General features: G+C 44.3%; 1 protein-coding gene across 4 annotated transcripts; it reads right to left on the bottom strand.

Moving 5' to 3' along the window:
• Positions 1-6,780: 6,780 nt before the first annotated feature.
• SLC25A29 (solute carrier family 25 member 29) lies at positions 6,781-16,670 on the bottom strand. 4 transcript variants are annotated; one of them, XM_036383987.2, is made up of 5 exons: positions 16,454-16,497; positions 14,320-14,363; positions 12,311-12,345; positions 9,751-9,834; positions 6,781-9,141 (listed from the first exon to the last, which is right to left on the bottom strand). In XM_036383987.2, exon 5 carries the CDS (start codon positions 9,106-9,108, stop codon positions 8,398-8,400), a length of 711 nt encoding a protein of 236 aa, XP_036239880.1. In that variant the 5' UTR covers positions 9,109-9,141; positions 9,751-9,834; positions 12,311-12,345; positions 14,320-14,363; positions 16,454-16,497; the 3' UTR covers positions 6,781-8,397. The 4 variants fall into 4 exon arrangements, with proteins under 4 accessions (XP_036239880.1, XP_036239877.1, XP_036239879.1 ...); XM_036383984.2 differs by lacking the exon at positions 12,311-12,345 and having other exon boundaries at positions 16,454-16,670; XM_036383986.2 differs by having other exon boundaries at positions 12,311-14,363; positions 16,454-16,667.
• Between the last annotated feature and the right edge of the window lie 2,391 nt (positions 16,671-19,061).

Raw genomic sequence — 19,061 nt, forward strand, 5'->3', positions numbered from 1 at the left:
CTCGTTTGGTTCTGCTGCTGTCAGAATGAAAGGAGGCAAACTCAGACCAACTTAAAAGGCAGAACTGACCAGACTTTATCTATTTATGGTCTGTCAGTAAATGCAAACAACTTAATATACTAATTATTTGTGGAGAGTGTTTCTTGAAAAGGTTGTAGGAGGACTTCAGACTCAGATTTGAAATGCTAAGAGAATAAATCTTTAGTGAAACAGAATGCCAGGACCTCAGCTGAACCTGCACTAAATTTTAGTTATCTCCTGTTTGAAGAGGGTCACTGTGGAATTGAGGTAGTGCATTTTGACTTTACTCTGTAGTGGTTGCAAATTGTCAGTCAACAAAGCCAAATACTAAAAACACATCCTAACAACAGCTTGTCACCAATAATGTAGCTTTAAGGGCAGATGGAGATCCTTTCTCTGCTAATTCAACAGTCGTGGAATCCACTATGGAAGATGGTGGATCCAATAATTACTGGATGGAAGATCCAATAATTACCAGAAACAGCAAAAATATTGAGGCTTTGAAATGTTTGAAGAAAGTGAATCCCTTCAAAGTGTCATGGCTGTGATAATAACAAGTGTTTCCACATGCTCATCATGTAGCTCACAGGGTATTTTGTCAGTATGCCTTGGAAAAACTGGGGATGGTTGGTTTTTCTACTCAGTTAAGATGCATGAACGTGAGGAAGTATGTGTTGAATATCATTTTTCCAAGTGTTTCCTTAATACCTTGAAGGAATTGAGAAAATCTGGAATTTTCATCAGGGCTGCTAGACAAATCTGTCTGGAAAGTCTTAATCAGTCAAGTGGCAGCTGCTACTGGCATGGTTGGTATATAATGTGTGTCTATAATGTGCCATCTGTAATGATGGCATTGCAGAATAAGTTTTTCATCTGTACAGCACCTTCTAAAATCTGCTGTGTAATCATGGTGTGAGGAGAGGAGTAAAGCATGTTCGTGTCAGCAATGAGCTTTACTGCACTCATGTTCCTGGAGCACTTAAAGCTACCAAGGGGAACCTGGGGTGGATTTCAAAACTGAATATTGGGTGTGAATTTTGCAGGCAGGAATGCAACTAAGAGTTCACTTCAATATTCTTGTTCCTGGCTGTGTAAATGGAATACTTTAAAAAGTAGCACTTTCCTTGGGAAGAGTCCCAGGGCAAAGGAATGGGAAAGTGAAATAGAGCAGAGGGAGTGCAACCCTGCTGCTGAACACAAGGAGCAGAAACATCTGCACAGTGTCTGTAAAGGTAGATGTGAATCAGAGCAGGACTGTATGTGTTTGTATTATATTCAGTTTGATAATATGAATTGGTCTAGTGTCAATTGCAGGAGTGTGATAATGGCTTTACAGCAATGCTGAAATTCCACCTGGGTTTAATTTTGGTTTAATTTTGTGAGGTAATTGAATCAGTGGTTCTTTTCTCAACTTCATTCTCTTTGCCTAAAGCAAACCAGCTTTTATGTGTACTCTCAATGATCCTATATTATTAAGGCAGTTTAACTTAAGAATTTTTTTCAGTCCTTTTCTCTGGAAATGACCTGGAAAGTGTTGTATTTCCTTTGGGCAAGGACATCAGATTCTGTATAAGAGTTAATGTGAATTTTTCAGGTCCTGGTTTCCCCTGAAGTGTCAGGAAAACACTCTTTTGCTGTAGGTAAATGAATAAGATTCGTTATAGCAACTGGGTTTAACACAATTCCCGTTTCAGGGTTTTCCGAGTCTTCTGTTACTTTTTCCAAGAGAAAAGCTCTAAGCCTGGGTGCTGGTTGGGTACCACAGCTTCTGTTGTGTGTCATGGTGTGGACATGGTTCCCTCATGTGAGCTGCTCTTCTCACCAGGTTCCTGTGGCTGCTGGGAGCTCTCCTCCTCTTGCAGGAGCAAGCCTGAAGTTCTGTCCAGATGCTGGTGAATTTTGGGAGGTGGAGAAAGGGATGGAGAGTCTGTGGCGTCCTTGCAGGATTTAGGGTGCTCCTTTTGGCACCACTGCTGGAGCGATGTTGTAGGTTTAAGTGCGATTCCTCTCTAATGGCTCTGGTGTCAGCTGTGTCAGTGTTTGTTTCGGTTCAGGAGCTGCGGGTAGCAGTTTGCCAGGAGGTGGCAGTGAATCGCCTGTTTGCATGGCGTGACCGGCAGACAGAGTGGCAGTGTCAGGGTGCCCCTGCGAGGTCAAGTGAGTGTCCTGAGGCGTTCAGTGGACCTTGGCAGGCTTGGAGTGTGCCAGTGGCAAAGAGCAAATTGCCCACACACCACCGAGGGGAATAAGAATTACAATTGTGTACTGATTTCTTAGAGTCCTGGGTTTACTTGTGCATTCATTAAAAGCACCATCAAGGCATTGAAAATAAAAGACCATAAATAAAAATTGTTGAGTGTGACATGGGTCATATATACATGCATCCATAAAATATTAGTATTAAATAGAGAGTAATGTGGGAATCCAGTGATCAATGGTATTAATGAATGTGCTTTCAGCTGTGAGTGGCTATTTTGGTTAACTGCTGGACCTGTAAAACATCACTGCTTCTCTCCAGCAGAGGCATCCTGAAAAGTCCCAGCTCTTCTGAGGCAGTTTGGGCCTTTGCTTCAGTCTGTTGCTGCTCATAATGTGTGCAAGGCCATTGCAGAGACTGTACAACAGGACCCATGTTGCATTGGAGTCCTGCATTGCTGCTCTTTAGGGGATCAGAGATCTCAAGTAACCTGTTTTCCTCCCTGGAGCAGCCCCACAGAAAAGATGAATTTCAGAAGAATGTGAATAACCAAGATTTTTGAGATAAATTATAGAGCACGTGAAGACTGTGGCATATTATGTGTACTGCTTGTTAAACAGTGGCAAATCCATACACAAAAGGTCTTGGTGATAGCTCCTAATGTCCTTTGGCTAAATCTCATCTTGGGAAGTGATTGCAAGACAAATCTGTGGAAAACTGTTGGTTAGTGTTTTGATTTGAGGGCTCACAAAGCCAGGTGTCCTTCGGAGTTGCAAGGTGGACTTGCCAAGGACCTCACTGACCTTGCCTGTGCCAATTCTGGCTCACAAAGGCTTTGACTGCCTCACACATGGGGCATCATGCAGCTTATGCTTTGACTTATTTTTCAACACATGTATTTTTTTCTCAGCCAAACAGAAAATTTGGCCTTTTGATATAGAATCCTTCAGTTTTCAGTCTTACCTGCTGCTTTGACTGAACCTCCAATGGATTTATATGAATCCACTGACTTCCATAGTTTTAAAGGCATACAATGTTTATGGTTTGAAAATGGATTGTAAGGAATAATACTTATGGGAGGTCTTTAGATTTTCCTCTTGTGTGGTTGGTTGGTTTGCTTGTTTTTATTTTTTCCTCCTGCATAGGTTAGGGACAGGGCATTTCATCTCAAATTTCCCAGAGTGTGAAATGAAAATGTGTCCAGTCTCTCAGTTAAGAACTGGCAGGGAAGCAGGAAACTGCCTGGATTAATTTAAGGGTAGAAGTAGTTATTACATTTACCTCCTTTAACTGCAGTTTAAAAGTTTGAACTTTATTACTGGCCTGTTTGAAAGCACCTCTCATAGATTCTTCCTAAGTGAAAATACCCCAGTTCACGAGGAAGAAGGTGTATGGGCTGGTGGATTGCAACACTGAAGTACTCCTAATCTACAATAAATCTCTGCTTAAGATAATAGATCAAATCCTAGAAGAGGAATATTCTGTTTTGAAATAAACACCAACTTTAATCTGGCCAAGTCAAATTACTTGAGCAACACTTCTTTCTATTCTGATATATATAAGAAATGGTGCAGACCATGAGGTCAGGCTTCATTATGATTTTAATGTTTTATTGATTGAGACATGGATGTGGCTAAAATGGTAAAAGTCTATTTTACTGTCAATAAAAATGCAGTGTGCTTCTTTCAGTAAGAAAAACAGTCATAATAAATTATGATAGTGAATGATAACTAAGCAATTTGACTGTGTTAGTTACATTTTATAGACCCTAAGGATATTTTGTGAACATTAGAACTTGGCATTCTTCCATTTATATCAATCTATAGGGCATTAGTGTACACTGCAGACCTTGCCTTGATTTCAGTTTATTTATTGATGAACCTGTACATCTCAAAATCACTTTCTAGGTCAACTCAGTTAAAACTAGTAATAAATTATAAGTAGAAAAGCTTTTACTGTATCTCTTATGTATTATTGTGCATATTATGTCACTTTTTTCCTGTTGGTGACAACTACTTTTGCAGTTACTGAGGACAACACTAATACAAAAATTGCAAAAGAGTTGCACTGGGAAGATGAAAATGGCTCATTTTCCTCTGCTTGTCTCCCCGGACACGCATAAATTCCTGAACATGGAAAGCAGCAGTTTGCTTCCCCTTGATATCAAAGGCTGTCTCCCTTAGGTTTGGCCCAGCAAGTTCTCTGCTTCCCTGATCTCTTGCTATGCCCCCAGAGTCCCTCAGATCCTTCATCTGTCTCCATGGCTGTGGTGTTTGATAGGGCATGTTGGCTTGGGTAACCTTCTCTTTTCTCTGCCTGTTTTTGTGGCAGAAGAGGGGTTTAACTGCACAATCTGCTAATCTAATGGTGTTTGGCACACTTCTGGGTTTTAAATTGTTCTTTAAATATCCATGGATTAAAAGTTGGGCTAACAGCAGCTGACATTAAACTGTTAACACATGTTGTCCAGCATAATAATAAATACATTTCATTTTAAAGAAGAAGCACCTCTTTTCTTTGCAAGGTCAATGTTTACATTTGTGTCTTAGTCTTTTTCCCCAGCATGCTGCCAGTGCTGCACCTGCAAAGGACAGGTTTTCATCCCTTGAATGTCTTGGTACCGCTTTACCTGAACCATATGGAAAGCTTTATCACAGAATGGGTTGGAAGGAGCCTTAAAGATCATCTAATTCCATCTAATTCCAACACCCCCTGGCATGGTCAGGGACACTTTTCACTTGACCAGACCCCCATCGTTCAGACCCCCATCCAGCCTGGCCTTGGACACTTCCAGGGGTGGGGCACCCACAGCTTCTCTGGCCAACCTGTGCCAGGGCCTCAGCACCCTCACAGTGAAGAATTTCTTCCTTATAGCCAATCTCAACCTGCCCTCTTTCAGCTAAAGGCCATTACCCCTTGTCCCATCGCTGCAGATATGCAGAGAAAGACAAAGCAGAGAGGACAAAAATCTTGTCATGTTACAGACCTCATAAATAGATTTCACACTAGTTGCTCTACTGTGGTAACTTGGTCAAGCAGTAGTACATGCTTGACATTCAAAAGTACATGGGTACTTCTTTCCCCTCTTTTCCTTACTGGACATGTTTCTGGCTGTAACTTTTAAAACTGGCGTGACTCATCTAGTTTAAGAAAGAACAGGGCAGAAGAACTTGATAGTGAGTTTCATTTTCAGGGATTTTTACCTTCTTAATCCCTTCAGTTATTTGGGAACTGCTTGATAATGGTGTGGAAAGAGGATCTGGGAAGCAGGACAGGTAATTCTGTCTGAATTGGCTCACATCTCAAAAATCTATCAGGAAAAAGAATTGTATCATGATTTAAAAGGCTGGGGATGTTGTCTAGCTTGATTTAATAGTTAGAAGTCACATGGATTTCAAGCAAGTGACATCAGACTAGGCTGAAAGCTGACTTTAGCCTCTTCTCTGGCTTGTTGAGTAACATCCAGTGTCTGCTACTGATTATTTAAGTTCCAGATGGATGAATTTCTGGAACGAATGCTTTAGTAAGCAACACAAGTAAAACATTATATAGCCCTTTTCTGTTTTAATGATATTAGTCTTCTAAGGAGACACTGTTTGCTTATTCCAGGTATTTGTTTCTGTTCCATAGTTCAGTGTTGAACATAATTGTTGTTCCTGCTGAGAGAACAAAAGGTACTTGACTGGAACTGACCCTGGCCACGGTCAGGTGGAGAGGAGGTGGCCTTGCTGTTTTCAGAGCCAGGAAATGATGCTTGACAGGGCTGGTGGCAGCCACATGTATCTGCCCTTTAAGATGAACTAGTGGAGCCAGTACCTGAAATAACCTCTGAAGAGGAGGACAGGAACCTACTGGAGCGAGGCCAGAGCAGGGACACAAGGATAGTCAGAGGGCTGGAGCAGCTCTCCTTTGAAGACAGGCTGAGAGAATTGGGGCTGTTCAGCCTGGAGAGGAGAAGGCTCTGGGGACACCTTCCAGTACCTAAAGGGGACTTACAGGTAATTCTGTAAGTGAAGAAGGGAAGGTGGAGAAGGAAGGTGGAGAAGGACTTTTTCCAAGGGTGTGGAGTTATAAGGGGTAAGAGTTTCAAACTGAGAGTGGGTCGAGATGAGGTTTTGGGAGAGATTCTTTTCTGTGAGAGTGGTGAGGTGCTGAACATGTTGCCCAGAGAGGTCACGGACACCTGGTTCTTGATTTGGATGTGACCCTGCAGGGACCCAGAACTTGTCTTCCCCAGCTGTGCAGCCTTGGGGCTGATCAGCACAGATTGAACCAAATGCAGAAGAGGAAGTGTCTAAGCACAGGGGCAGCTCTTTGGCTCTAAAAGCAGGATTGTTCTTTCAGAAGAGGAAAGGTCAGTTTAAAGAGGTGAGGTCAGGCAACTTCCTTTCTTTGGTGGAGCCTAAGCCAAAGCAAGGCCCTGCCCTTCTCAGCGGTGCACACAAGGCAGATACAGAGCAAGTTTTCCCTGGCAAAAACCAGAAACCCCATCCTCATGCAAGCTTTATTTAACACAAAAAAGCATCTGAGTAAAACATTAAAAAAACCCAAATTCCAAACAATCAAAGGCAAAATTTTAAAAAAATTTATTCCCTCAATATATATACAAGAATTGACATACTTCTGTACAAAGGTGTAAATGGTCTTTGCTGTGATTTGTTGTGCATATGCAGCTTAGTAGACAGATTTAACATTCAATTTGAATCTCAGTGCAAGTAGGCACTAAAACATCCACCATACCTTCAAGGTATAAAAAGACATACCAATTGTACAGGTTTCTCCAGCATATTTTGTTACAGTGCAAAATGCTATGAAACAACGCTTCTTTAGAAAATTCATATATATTAAACACATATTGCACTTGTCCCAACCAAAAGTGTAACAAGTTGTACTTACTGAACTAGTTTGATATGTTTGAAAACATTGCTTACACACATACAGTCCTTCCTCCTGGCTCTTTGTGCCAAATATCTGTAGCTTTTAGCTCAAATCTTAAATAACTCTTTGTAGCTCTTTGGCTAATTCAATTCTTCTTGAACAGACTGGTAAAAAAAAATTACAGCAGATTAATGTAACAAGAAAATTCTCTAAGACCCTTTTCAGTCTTCTTTCCAGTAGCACTGTAACTAAATACATAAAAATCAGTGTTGTTTAAATTCATAATGCAAGTGTACTGAACAGTAACCATTTCAGACACTTACACCCCTGTTTTCTGGAAAGGTATGAAACCTCCAATCCTAGATATTTTACATATTTCTAAGATACTTCAGGCTGCTAAGCTAACATTGCACCCACAAACATTTTGTGCAATAGCACAGGCAGGACTTTGACTTCTGTACATCACTGGCTGCTATGGGGCATGTTGGGAGAAGTGGTGCAAAGTTGCATTAACTTCAGAGAACAAAGTCCATTAGACTGAGCTACTCAATGCAGTCTGTGCACCCACCAAATGAGAAAGAGGTGAGGGCAAACAACACCAGTCCTACTAGATTTGAGTTTCCCTAAATCCTTACAAGCTTGAGATTTGAGGAACAAGTGCATTTGAGTGCAGATGCTAACTTTGTGCTTAAGATATTTATTCAAAGCTGAAAGGTCAGGGAGTAACTTAGGTACAAATTTTTTTTGTTTGTTTTTTACAAATCAGTACGAACAAAGTTGCTACTAAAACCATTGACATATAAAAGCAAAGGAAAACTAAAACACAGGACTAGCTGAATGCTAGCCCATGCCTTTACAGTTCAGGGTTACCTGCAAAATGCTTCCACCACCAAACTTCTTCCCCCTTCTTCACCTTAGAGGATCACACTGGCTCCTGTCACATACAAAATGCATATTTCTTTCATGAAAACATTTCTGCATTCAACTCAACTCAGTCATTCAGAACCTGAGTGAAAGAAAACTTGATTTCTGGTGCTAGAACACTCTCCAGAGCCTCTTCTGGAGCCACAACAGCAACTTTCTAAGTGCAGGTCCCCCTCTTACTTGAATACTACTAGATGTGGAGTCTTGAATAAGGCAAGATACTGCTTATACAAGTAGTGAGATGAAATCCCAATTTGATACATTTAGGAATTCTTTATACAGATAGCATAAATCTACACTACCTGTGTGGGTCAAGTGTTCATGTTTCACAAAACCCAACCAGCTGGGCTTTGGATGGGGAGAACAGGAGAGAAGGTTCACAAACTGGAAGGCTGAGGGATTACCGGAGCCGGCTCACATTCGGGAAGGCTGTCCTCTGACTTCATGTACATCAGGAACACAGTGACAGTGGCAAAGGTGGCTGCATTGACAGGAAAAGCACGGAGAAGCGTGGAGGTGAGGCCCCTGGTGAACACCCTCCAGCCCTCCTCGTGGTAGCTCTTGCGGATGCAGTCCAGGATGCCGCTGTACTGCGTGACGCCCCCGACGCCGTCGGCCTGGAGCCGCGACTTGATCACATCCATGGGGTAGGTGGAGAGCCAGGACACGATGCCAGACATCCCTCCAGAAAACAGCAGCTTGGGAATGACATAGCTGTCCTCGGCCTCACAGCCCAAGTACCGAGTCATGCAGTCATAGGTGAGGAAGTAAAAGCCAAAGCTTGGAGTTTCTCTTATGAAGGTAGAGACCATGCCCCTGTTGATGCCCCTCAGCCCTTCCTTCTGATAGATTTTGATCAAACAGTCCAGAGAATTTTTGTAGTTCTTTGTTTTTAGTTTGTATTCTCCCGTTCCTTGAAGCTGCATCCTTGTCTTTGCCAGCTCCATGGGGCAGCAGATGACACACTGGATGGCCCCAGCTGCTGAGCCTGCAATGAACTGGTTCAGAGGAGTGTCTTTGCCCAGAGCACGAAGGGTGTTTCCTTGCACACCGAACACCAGCGCGTTAATGAATGTAAGTCCCATCATTGGTGACCCAATACCTTTATAGAGTCCAAAAGCCTAATGGAAGAAGGGAGGAAAAACCCTTTTTAGCAGTGGTGTGGATAACCTTCTCAAAGTGCAGAACACAGCCTTGCTGGCTCTCCCTTGTACCCCATCAGGACCACCTTGTTTTGTAATAAGAATTTAATCTCTGCCTAGGACACAAACATCTAAGCAATCTAGCAGTACAAAAATATAATTGGACACATTCAGAAAAGAATCTTACTCCACCCAGAGATCAGTTCTCTGGCAAATTTTATACTTTTAAAATAGCTTACTTAAAGCCTGAAGCAAACTTTTTAACAATGGTCCTAAAGTTTCAGCAGCAGCAAAAATTTCTTCATTCATTGCTTAAATTCTCAGAAAACTAGTTATTTAAATAACTTCTTATTTTATTAAAGAAGTTAGCCTCAAAAGACCATCCTCTGACTTAGTGATCTTCTCCCCAAAGTTTCTGGCAAAGTTCTGACTACAATATCTGCCCTACGGTGAAGGGAGGTTCAGAGCATGCTTTATCTCTTGATCTTCAACATTTATCAGCTTTGTTTTCAACAGCTTTCCCACCCTCCTGGGCCAAAATACACAAAGATTAAAAAAAAATACACAAAGCAATAATTTTGTACTTACAGATTCTTGCTTTATGATGGACTGAAAGCAATGGAAAGTCCCACGGTAGAGAGGTTTCTCTACATTTTGAACTTGCAGACGGACCTATAAAAAGTTGTGTGAGATACCAATTTGTACATCAGGAACAGCCTAAAGGGTAATCTACTGTCTGGTACCTATGTGGAGATTTTCTATAGCAATGCATATGCAAGAGCACAGGCTGGACACTGGAATGCCACATGTGGCACAATAATTTGAATAATCTTGTGTAAGTGCTTTCAATTAAGTTAGGGGGTGAAAACATGAGGGGAAGAGGATCATTAACTTCCTGTAACTATTAGCAAACCAATAAGTGGAAGGGTACATTGACATCTAGAATTTCAAACAGATGCTTTCCAGTACAGGCTACAATAGGGACTTTCTTTACCTGCCAAGAATACTTCTGTTCACACTAAGGAATACCTGTGCAAACCTCAGACAATTTAATTAAAAATTATTTTCAAGTCAAGCATGAGATTGGGAAAAATTTAGAGGGATGGAAACTTTCTATAATACCCATAGTGTTTCTAAATGCCAGATTTGGGGCATTCATTGAGATCTAATTTTTTTTTCCAGAGGGTAGCTGGGCAGTGACTCTTAAAATGTCTGCCTTTGCATAAGGGAAGGAGTAAAAAGCCATTTGTCCTTTTAAATTTTAGTCTGGTTTAGCTTTTTAGCCTGCTGAATGCAAACAATTGGCGAGGGTGTAGCTGCTTCAAACCTTTAAATGTTAGCAATCCATTAACTTTTCCAAAACAGATGGAGAGATAAATGCTACTGTAGCTGCTGCTCTTAGGAGATCCCTTTTCTGGATGCTTTTTAACCTATAATAGAAAATTTCACTTCTGTTTTTTCATGCTTATTTGCCCTCAGCACACTTTAAAAGAGTCTCAGTTCTACCTAGCTCAGTCAAAGCTCTACACTTAGCAATGAAATAAGTTGATTTCACTAGACTGATGAAATTATAAATCTGTGTTTGACCTCCCACATGGAGGGATGCAATGATCTTCAGAAAAGAAGCTTATCAACCCTGTAATGCTGCTGCTGCAACTCCAGCAAAAAGAAAAGAAATACATCAATGTGAAAGATTCCTGACCTTAATTTTTTTTCATGGTTGCATAAAGTAATAAAAAACACCACCACCACAGCAATGAAAGACTGCCATCTGTGTGTCTAGAAAATGATTTATGGAGGTGGTTTGTCAGAATCCTATATTCAGGGTAGCTTTCTTCAAAGCAAAAAGAAATGGACAGTTTTAGTGTTTTTCCTACAACATGTTATTTCATGCATTGTAAATCAGAACTTTAGTTTTCAGTGTTGTTTTAGTATGTACATTAGTGTATGCTAGCCATAGTGGGAGGCTGAGATCACCTTGGGTCTTGCAACATCTCAGCATTAAAAGCAGGATTACAGTGGGATTCAAAGAAAATAAACCCTCTGTCACTTCCAGTGACTTTTGGGGGTAGGCAGACTGTCAAAACTGTTAAAGAAGCAGGTCCACAAGCAAAGGCAGATCTTAACAAGCTGTCACAACTGCACAAACAAAGGTTTTACTCCACTTAGAATTTACTGTTATTTTTTCAGACCTTGCCTGTGACTTCCACACATAAGGGCTTTGGGGGATTTGCAGCTTAGAAACCTTCTTACTTTATCTTTTCTGCTTGTGTTGAATAGTTTAGAATTAGCCATATCTATGGGCTGAATTTCCTAGTGCCATACAGCTCCCTCTATTTTTGTCTAAAGAATTTATGAAATATTAACCAATTAAGCTTTGCTGTAGGGTAGAATATTTAGAGTACTGACTCCCCAGGTCTAAGAATGAAAATCCTCTTTCTTTTGAGCACAGTGCTGGTCACACAAGGGTACCCACATCAGCAAACTGCCACGTATGGCAATGAGTGCACATAAAACTTGCATTTTCATGTGTGTTAATGCCATATTCAACAAGCTCCTTAGTGTGTACAACTGTAGGAAAGATGAATCATGTGCAGAGTTTATCCACCTGTTCCCTTCATTGCCCAATAACCTTCTTATGGGAAAACACTGTTACTAAGGCTTTTGCTCCACTAATAACACCCAGTAATTTCACATCACTGAAGACCTGCATAAAGGCACTCAAGACTAAATAAAGAAACCCAAAGCACTACATCTTCAAAACAGTCCAAGCATTTAATAATGTGGGAAATCAGTGACTTCAGAAGTATTTGAGCAATGAAAACATCATCCAAGAATATGTAGTGGATAAGCCCTCAGCAGCAGTGTGCCTGAGATTTGGTTTTAGAGGCACTGTGTGTGGGAATGTACACAGCCAGAAATGCATAGCAGAAAGAAGGTTCAGAATAAAACTGAAAAAAACATTTCAAAAAAAAGGGATATTTAAACCCCGCTCCCTCCATGCCATAGCTGTAGAAGAGGGACACATCAGTTTAAAATTAAAAAGGGAAAAAGCTTCATAAGTCTTTCAGTTCTTTACTTGAACTAATACATTTGGGAATAAATTAAGACTGAGAGAAACAGAAGTGTTCACCTGGGCTATACTTACTAGGTAACTCTCCCGTGATGAGGCTTATCTGTCATCTACAACAAAGTAACACTTTTGCTGTTAATGAAGACAGCCCCTAGCTCAGAAAGTAAAGGCAGTTAAAAGCAAAAAAGCAATTTTATACATTACATCAACAAACCAGGGATAAAGAGTTTGCCAGTTCTGAGATCTGCTCAGTTGCAGGTTTTGCAGGGTGACTTCACCAGCTTAATGTCTCCCTGTGTGTCCCACCATCCCCCTCCCAGCTCTGTGAAACACGAGCACCAGCCAAAAAAAACCAAAAGAGCTTAAATGCCAAGGCAGATGTAAAACTTTGGCTTATCTAAGCAGGTTTCCCATTGTTCAATTATATTAAAAATGCACAGTCTAAGGTGACTAGCAGCTAGCCCTTTAAACACTGCAGAACAATAAAAAAGTTAAGAATTAACACATATACATACACAAGTTATGCAATGTCTTTTTTTTTTTTTCCTCAAAGGGTGGTTAGTTTTTCCACATACAGTGGTGGCTATGCCAGCTAATAGTACAAACATTAGTATTTGTTTTAACAAAATAGAGATAAACAAGTACAATACCTTCTAAAGGATAGGAAAATATAATGTGTCACACTGGATTTCATAAAACATTTGAAAACAAATTATTTGCTCTATTGTGAAGTAAGATGCTTTTTTCCCAGGCTGATAAATCTATTTTGCAATGATACATCTGCTGAAACCAGCATGGGAGCCCCAGTTTTTACAGTTAAATGTTTAGCTTCATGCAATAGAAGCTGTTCAACTTTAAAGAGAAAAACAAAACAAACAAATCACCAACTAATAAGCCCACACGTGGTTACCTTTAGTCTGAGCATAGAATTTTAGCAGTTTTACTGGATTCAATGAAATGATTGATCACCTTCAGTTAAGCATGTAAAACTTGGCAGGATGGGAGAGAAAAAGACAGCTGGCCCTGTACCACCATAATAAAAATTGTGCAAGTCTGGATGATGCTATTCCTGAAAATATATTCTAGAATTCAGCTGAATTATTTAACTGTCAAATGTGCCACATTCTGAGCAACAAAAAGACAGATTTTGCTGTTTGAGCAGCTTGCAAGGAGGATCAGTACCCACTAAGTCAGGAATTCTGTATTGAATTAACTATGTGCTGGAATACAGAATGTGCTGGGGTCCTGGGTAACACTATCAGCCCACAGCCTTTGCATATCTAAATTCAGCAAGGTACAGGTGTTCCAAATATAGATCTACTACGTGGCATGCTGTCTGCTGCAGTCAAGTGACCTGATGGATAACTTGAGCAGGGAATACACTGATATCCCTTCCATTCTGCACTGCAAGGCTTGGGTAAGGCTGCCAAAAGATGACTCAAATTGTCATTCTGTTCTGGAAAATGGGCTTGGGCTTCTGAGAGCCCTGCCTGAGAGACCCTCCAAGGGGATCTCAAATCTTGTACTTATAATAGCTGAAGTATGTGTAACACACACAACTAACCATCAGAAAACTAATTTTTACGTGGAAAGTTACAAAAATATATAATAATACTTGGAGGAAACAGCCCCCAGACAAGCTCCATACTGTGGATTTTTATTGACTTCCACCTAGAGCTACAAATTAAGGAGTAATAGCAGAGCTTGAGGGGAAAACAAAACACCAACCTTTCAACATACTAACAAAGTGGGTCTGAGTTACAAGTGCGGGGAGAGGCAGTTTCAGCAGTTAGCGTTGAACAGCTGCAGAGAAGCAAGCTTAGAGCAAAATTTACTTCAATGCAAAGCTGTATTTCCAAATATGACATTGTTACTGCACTGAACTTGCAGTTTAAGGCCAAGGTTTATGTTATTAAGTTTTCACTTCTGAAGAATTGGAGATTGAAGAATCTAAAACACTAACTGTAGAGGGTTGCTCCAAGCTTTCCCACACAGATTTACACTCCTACAGTGTCTGGGAACTTTTTTGCTTGGAGAAACTAAGTTTTCTACTTAGAGGAAAATATATTTCATAATGAACCCACCTTAACAGTGTCAAAAGGGTGTCCCACCAGCACACCAGCAGCACCTGAAATGAAATGCCATGGTTATTACTCTGAAGTTTCTTCCTGGCTCTGGGGCTACCGCAGGACCACCAGCCTGAGGTGTGAGTGCACAGCATGGTTGGCAAACCAGTCAAAGAGCATCCTACCAAGCCAGGAGATAAGAGATCTACAGTTCAGTCCTTCAGGCCAGTACCAGGTGCCTTTATGCTTCCCAGGCAGGGGTTGAGCTGTGACCACAGACTGTGCCACACCATATGGAGTGTGCAGCCGTGACTCCTGGCCTCAGCTGAAGGCAAGTCCAGGGGGGCAGAAAATGCCTCTAAAACACAATATTCCATGTACAGATCGCTCTGTGCAGGCACAGAAAACATGTAAACATCTCTGAAGGCAGCAGAGCACTAATGCTCTCAGCATTAATGGAATCTGGAACAGCCTTTCCAGCAGCACCTGCAGAGGGACCGCACACTACTGAAAACCTCTGCTTTATTCTAGCATCAAAGAACTTTTTAGAAGCCACATCCAGGCCTATTAGTTACACCAATCTGAACACAGGCATTGTGCACACACAGGCTGGAGCTGAATCCTCTGGCCCTGCACTTCTGTGACCCAGCAATCCCTACAGCAGCAATCCCTGCAATGACCGCTGACAACAGCGAGAGCTACGAGAGCGTCCGCGCCCCTTCCCACATCCCTGAGGGAGGAGAGCTGCCCTCCCTGTGCGGGGAAGCCCCTTCCCACATCCCTGAGGGAGCAGAGCTGCCCTCCCTGTGCGGGGAAGCCCCTTCCCACATCCCTGAGGGAGCAGAGCTGCCCTCCGTGTCCAGGGAAGCCCCTTCCCACATCCCTGGGGGAGCAGAGCTGCCCTCCGTGTCCAGGGAAGCCCCTTCCCACATCCCTGAGGGAGGAGAGCTGCCCTCCGTGTCCAGGGAAGCCCCTTCCCACATCCCTGAGGGAGCAGAGCTGCCCTCCGTGTCCAGGGAAGCCCCTTCCCACATCCCTGAGGGAGGAGAGCTGCCCTCCGTGTCCAGGGAAGCCCCTTCCCACATCCCTGAGGGAGCAGAGCTGCCCTCCGTGTCCAGGGAAGCCCCTTCCCACATCCCTGGGGGAGCAGAGCTGCCCTCCGTGTCCAGGGAAGCCCCTTCCCACATCCCTGAGGGAGCAGAGCTGCCCTCCGTGTCCAGGGAAGCCCCTTCCCACATCCCTGAGGGAGCAGAGCTGCCCTCCCTGCACGGGGCCTGCCCCAGGACGGTGCAGCCCAGGTTGTTTAAGGCCAGCACGGCGGCAACACAGCCCAAGATAGAAAAGCAGCAACGTGCACTGTGTTCGGCACGGAAAAGCCAGCGGGGCGGCTGACCCCGAGGGAACCCTAGCAAGGCAAGGAGCACTAGGATGAAATCAGAGAGACGCCGAAAAAAGGAATTTAAAACACGTTTGCCAGGTTGGCAAGAAAAACAGCAAGCGCAAATACGCGAGAAGACGCGGGAATAAGACTCCTGAACACAATTTTACAGCTGCTAAATATAGCAGGCGCAGGCCGGCCGCAGATGCGCGGGGAGCGCAGGACGCGCGTCCGTGTTCGCCCCTCTCCATCTTAAACCTGCCCGGGGTCGCTGTGCTCAGGTCGGGGTTCCCATCGCCCCGCTGCCCCTGTGCTCGCCCCACACCCCTGTCCCCATCCCCATCCCCCGCTCCTCCCAGCCCCGGCACTGCGGCAGGGCCGGGGGGGCTCGGTGCGGACCCGGCACCGGAACCCCCGGGAGCTGCCCCGGCCCGGGCTCGGCCCCTGCGGCAGCGGGGCCGCTCTCGTCGCCCCGCACCATCCTCCGCTCCCAAAATAACAGCGCCGCGCCCGGCCCTCCCCACAGACCTGCCTGCCTTTCTTCCGCATTTTAAAAACATTTCTCTCTATCCCCTTCTCCGCCTCTTCTCTATTTTCTACCTTTTCATGTTTCTCCCCTTACTTCCCTTTTCTTTTTTAGCTATTTTTCTGCTTATTTTTATATCATTATTTTCCTCTCACCCCCTTCTCCCTCCCTTTCCTTTCCCCTTTTTCTCCCCCTTCCGCACCGTTTTTAATGATTATTTTTCTCCCCCCGCAGACGCCGGCACTCACCGCCGACGCATCCCGCCAGGAAATCCAGAGCCATGCCGGCAGCGTGAACCCCGCGCTCCAGGCTCTGCCGCTGCGCCCCCCGCCCGGCCCTTTCTACCCTTGCAAGGTTCGGGCCGCGCCTCCGGGGGCGGGGGCCGAGGGACAACTCCCCCCGGGCCGCCCCCAGCACTGGCGGCCGCGTGGGGGCGGCTCCCGGCCAGCGACGGGATGGAGATGCCGGGATTGCCGAGACTGCGCTTCCCTCCGGCACCTCCCTCTCCCCCCGCCTTCAACCTGTCACTGCTTTCTCTGCGACAGCTGCGCAATGAGCCAGAAGGAAAGGCTGAAAGAAATTTGGGCGGCTGGGGTGGTGGTGGTTGGAAGGGGCAGAGCATCCCTCTTGTCACCTCCGTTGTTTTGCCCTGGGGGGGGTCTTGCTTCCTGGGAGAGGCATCCCTGGGTGCTTGTGGTTGGAAAGCCTGAGGAGCTGATAGCATGAGGCCTTTGGAGTGGGTGTCCCCTTTTAACAGGGGTAAAATGCCTGCCAGACCTGTTACAGGGAAAGGCTAGGGGAGTCAGGGCTGTTCAGCCTGGAGAAGAGAAGGCTCCAGGGACACCTTCACAGAACAGCTTGGGCTGGAAGGGACCACGGTTTTGGTTCTTGTCCAACCTTCCTGCTTAAGCAGGGTCACCTCAGAGCACGTGGCACAGGATTGCATCCAGATGGTTCTTGGATACCTTCACGGAGGGGAAACTCCAGACCATTTCCGGGAAATCTGTTCTGGTCTGCAGTCACTGCACAGCAAAGGAGTTCTTCATGTTCAGGTGGAACCTCCTGTGCATCGATTTCTGCCCATTGTCTCTTGCTCAACACTGCCAATAAGAGGCTGGGTCCATCTTCCTGACACCCTCCCTTCAGATGCTCACAGACATTGACTGAGTCCCTCTCAATGGTTTCTTCTCAAGGCTGAACAGGCCCAGCTCCATCAGCCTGAGAGATGGGTTCCTGTTCCTGGATCAACTCTGTTGCCCTTTGCTGACTCACTCCTGGAGCTCCATGTCCCTCTTGAGCAGCCCAGAGCAGGACACAGCACTCCAGGGCTGAGCAGAGGGGCAGGATCACCCTCTCAACCTGCTGGCAATGCTCTGGGACGTGTCAGAGGAACTGTGGATGCCCCATCCCTGGAAGTGTCCAAGGCCAAATTGAATGGCACTTCAAACCTCCAGTTCTAGTGAGAGCTGTGTGTCCCTGCCCATGGCAGAGGGGCTGGAACTGGATGGTTTTTGAGGTCCCTTCCAACCCAAACCATTCTGTGATTCTATTACCAGACTCCCCCCCAGAATATTGTCCCACAGAGGGGGGGAAGGGTTGCACCAGCAGATATGGGCCTTGTTCATTAAATGCTGCCCCCATGGCACAATGGGAAGCGTGGGAACGAGACCCTGTCTTTGGTGGTCAAAGGCACAAACGAGTGGGGCTTTGCAGAGCCTGGATCTCAGTGTTGCACAGCACTGCTGCACTTCACCCTGCACAAGGGGCCTCTCCCTCCCTGCAGGCTTTTCTTGTTCTGCATTAATTCTGCTTTCCTGCTAACATTGCCTGGCTTCAGGGTGCCCTGATGCCAGAGTGCTTAAATGGGGAACTCAAGCTGTTGACAGTTTGAAAAGGGAGCCCTGTTTAAGCTGCTCGTTATTTCTGCAGGCAATGTCTGAGAAAGGGGAATACCAGTGGCCTAGAACAATAAGTAGCCTATTCCAACTTTGCTTAGAGTAACAGGATCTTCTTCAGGGCCTGCACAGTCTAAATTAATTTTGGAGGGTAAATTCCAGAAGCAGAATGGAAAAGCAGATAGGTGGATTTTTATTCCTTTTTTTTTTAATTGCTTTCCATGGTGTGGCAGGGATTTTTTTAGGTGTAAAAGCTCCATAATAAAATCAATAAGATCTTGCAGTGGAATAACACATTAAAAATCAATCCAGCTTTTACCTTCTGTGCAAAGAAAGCGCACGAATAAATCAACAAAGACAAGGATGCTTTCAAAGAGGACTGAAACTACTAGTAGAAGAAAAAAAAGAGAATCTGTCCCAGATTAAGCAGCTCTTGAACTATCATTTCAATTAATATGTAGAGAAGATGTAAATGCAAAACATTCAACGAATCGCTGACATTACCCATATCTTCCAATCCAATGCTGATTTGGGTTCCTTCTCATCTCTAAACCCCATCAAATTGAATCAAGCACCAAGGTGTCTCTAGGATGCTTTGAGTCCCCTCATTCACGTACCTGCCCTGCCTGGGGATGACCAGCTGGAACTAGAGAGCAGATAGATGGGCTGGTCCTGCCCCTGGCACAGCACCAATGGCTTTGGGAGCTGCCCACTCCTGCTCCATCACCCACCTGCCAACAGGAGCCTTAGGTTTTACTGAACTCACACACCTACAGACAGTACTTGAGACCAGACAGAAATCCCTGACCAGTCATTTTTCCTTATGCATTGTATGCAAGTATGAGTGGAAGTGATTTTCTGTGACTCTGTATACCCTGGATCCACGGGGGAAGCTACAACCATGTGCAGAGTTTTGTAGGTGAAAATCTGGATGTCATAGGTCTCTGTCTTGTAGCACAAG

This window comes from Molothrus ater, chromosome 6 (genome assembly GCF_012460135.2).
Source record: "Molothrus ater isolate BHLD 08-10-18 breed brown headed cowbird chromosome 6, BPBGC_Mater_1.1, whole genome shotgun sequence".
Lineage (NCBI taxonomy): Eukaryota > Metazoa > Chordata > Aves > Passeriformes > Icteridae > Molothrus > Molothrus ater.

Coding starts and splice junctions, on each gene's coding strand:
- SLC25A29 (XM_036383984.2), bottom strand. CDS start 16,487: ATGGCTCTGGATTTCCTGGCGGGATGCGTCGGCG. Junction 9,835..14,319: donor ACCCTTTTGACACTGTTAAG/GTGGGTTCATTA, acceptor AACTTTTTATAG/GTCCGTCTGCAAGTTCAAAA. Junction 9,142..9,750: donor CCATCATAAAGCAAGAATCT/GTAAGTACAAAA, acceptor TTCTTCCATTAG/GCTTTTGGACTCTATAAAGG.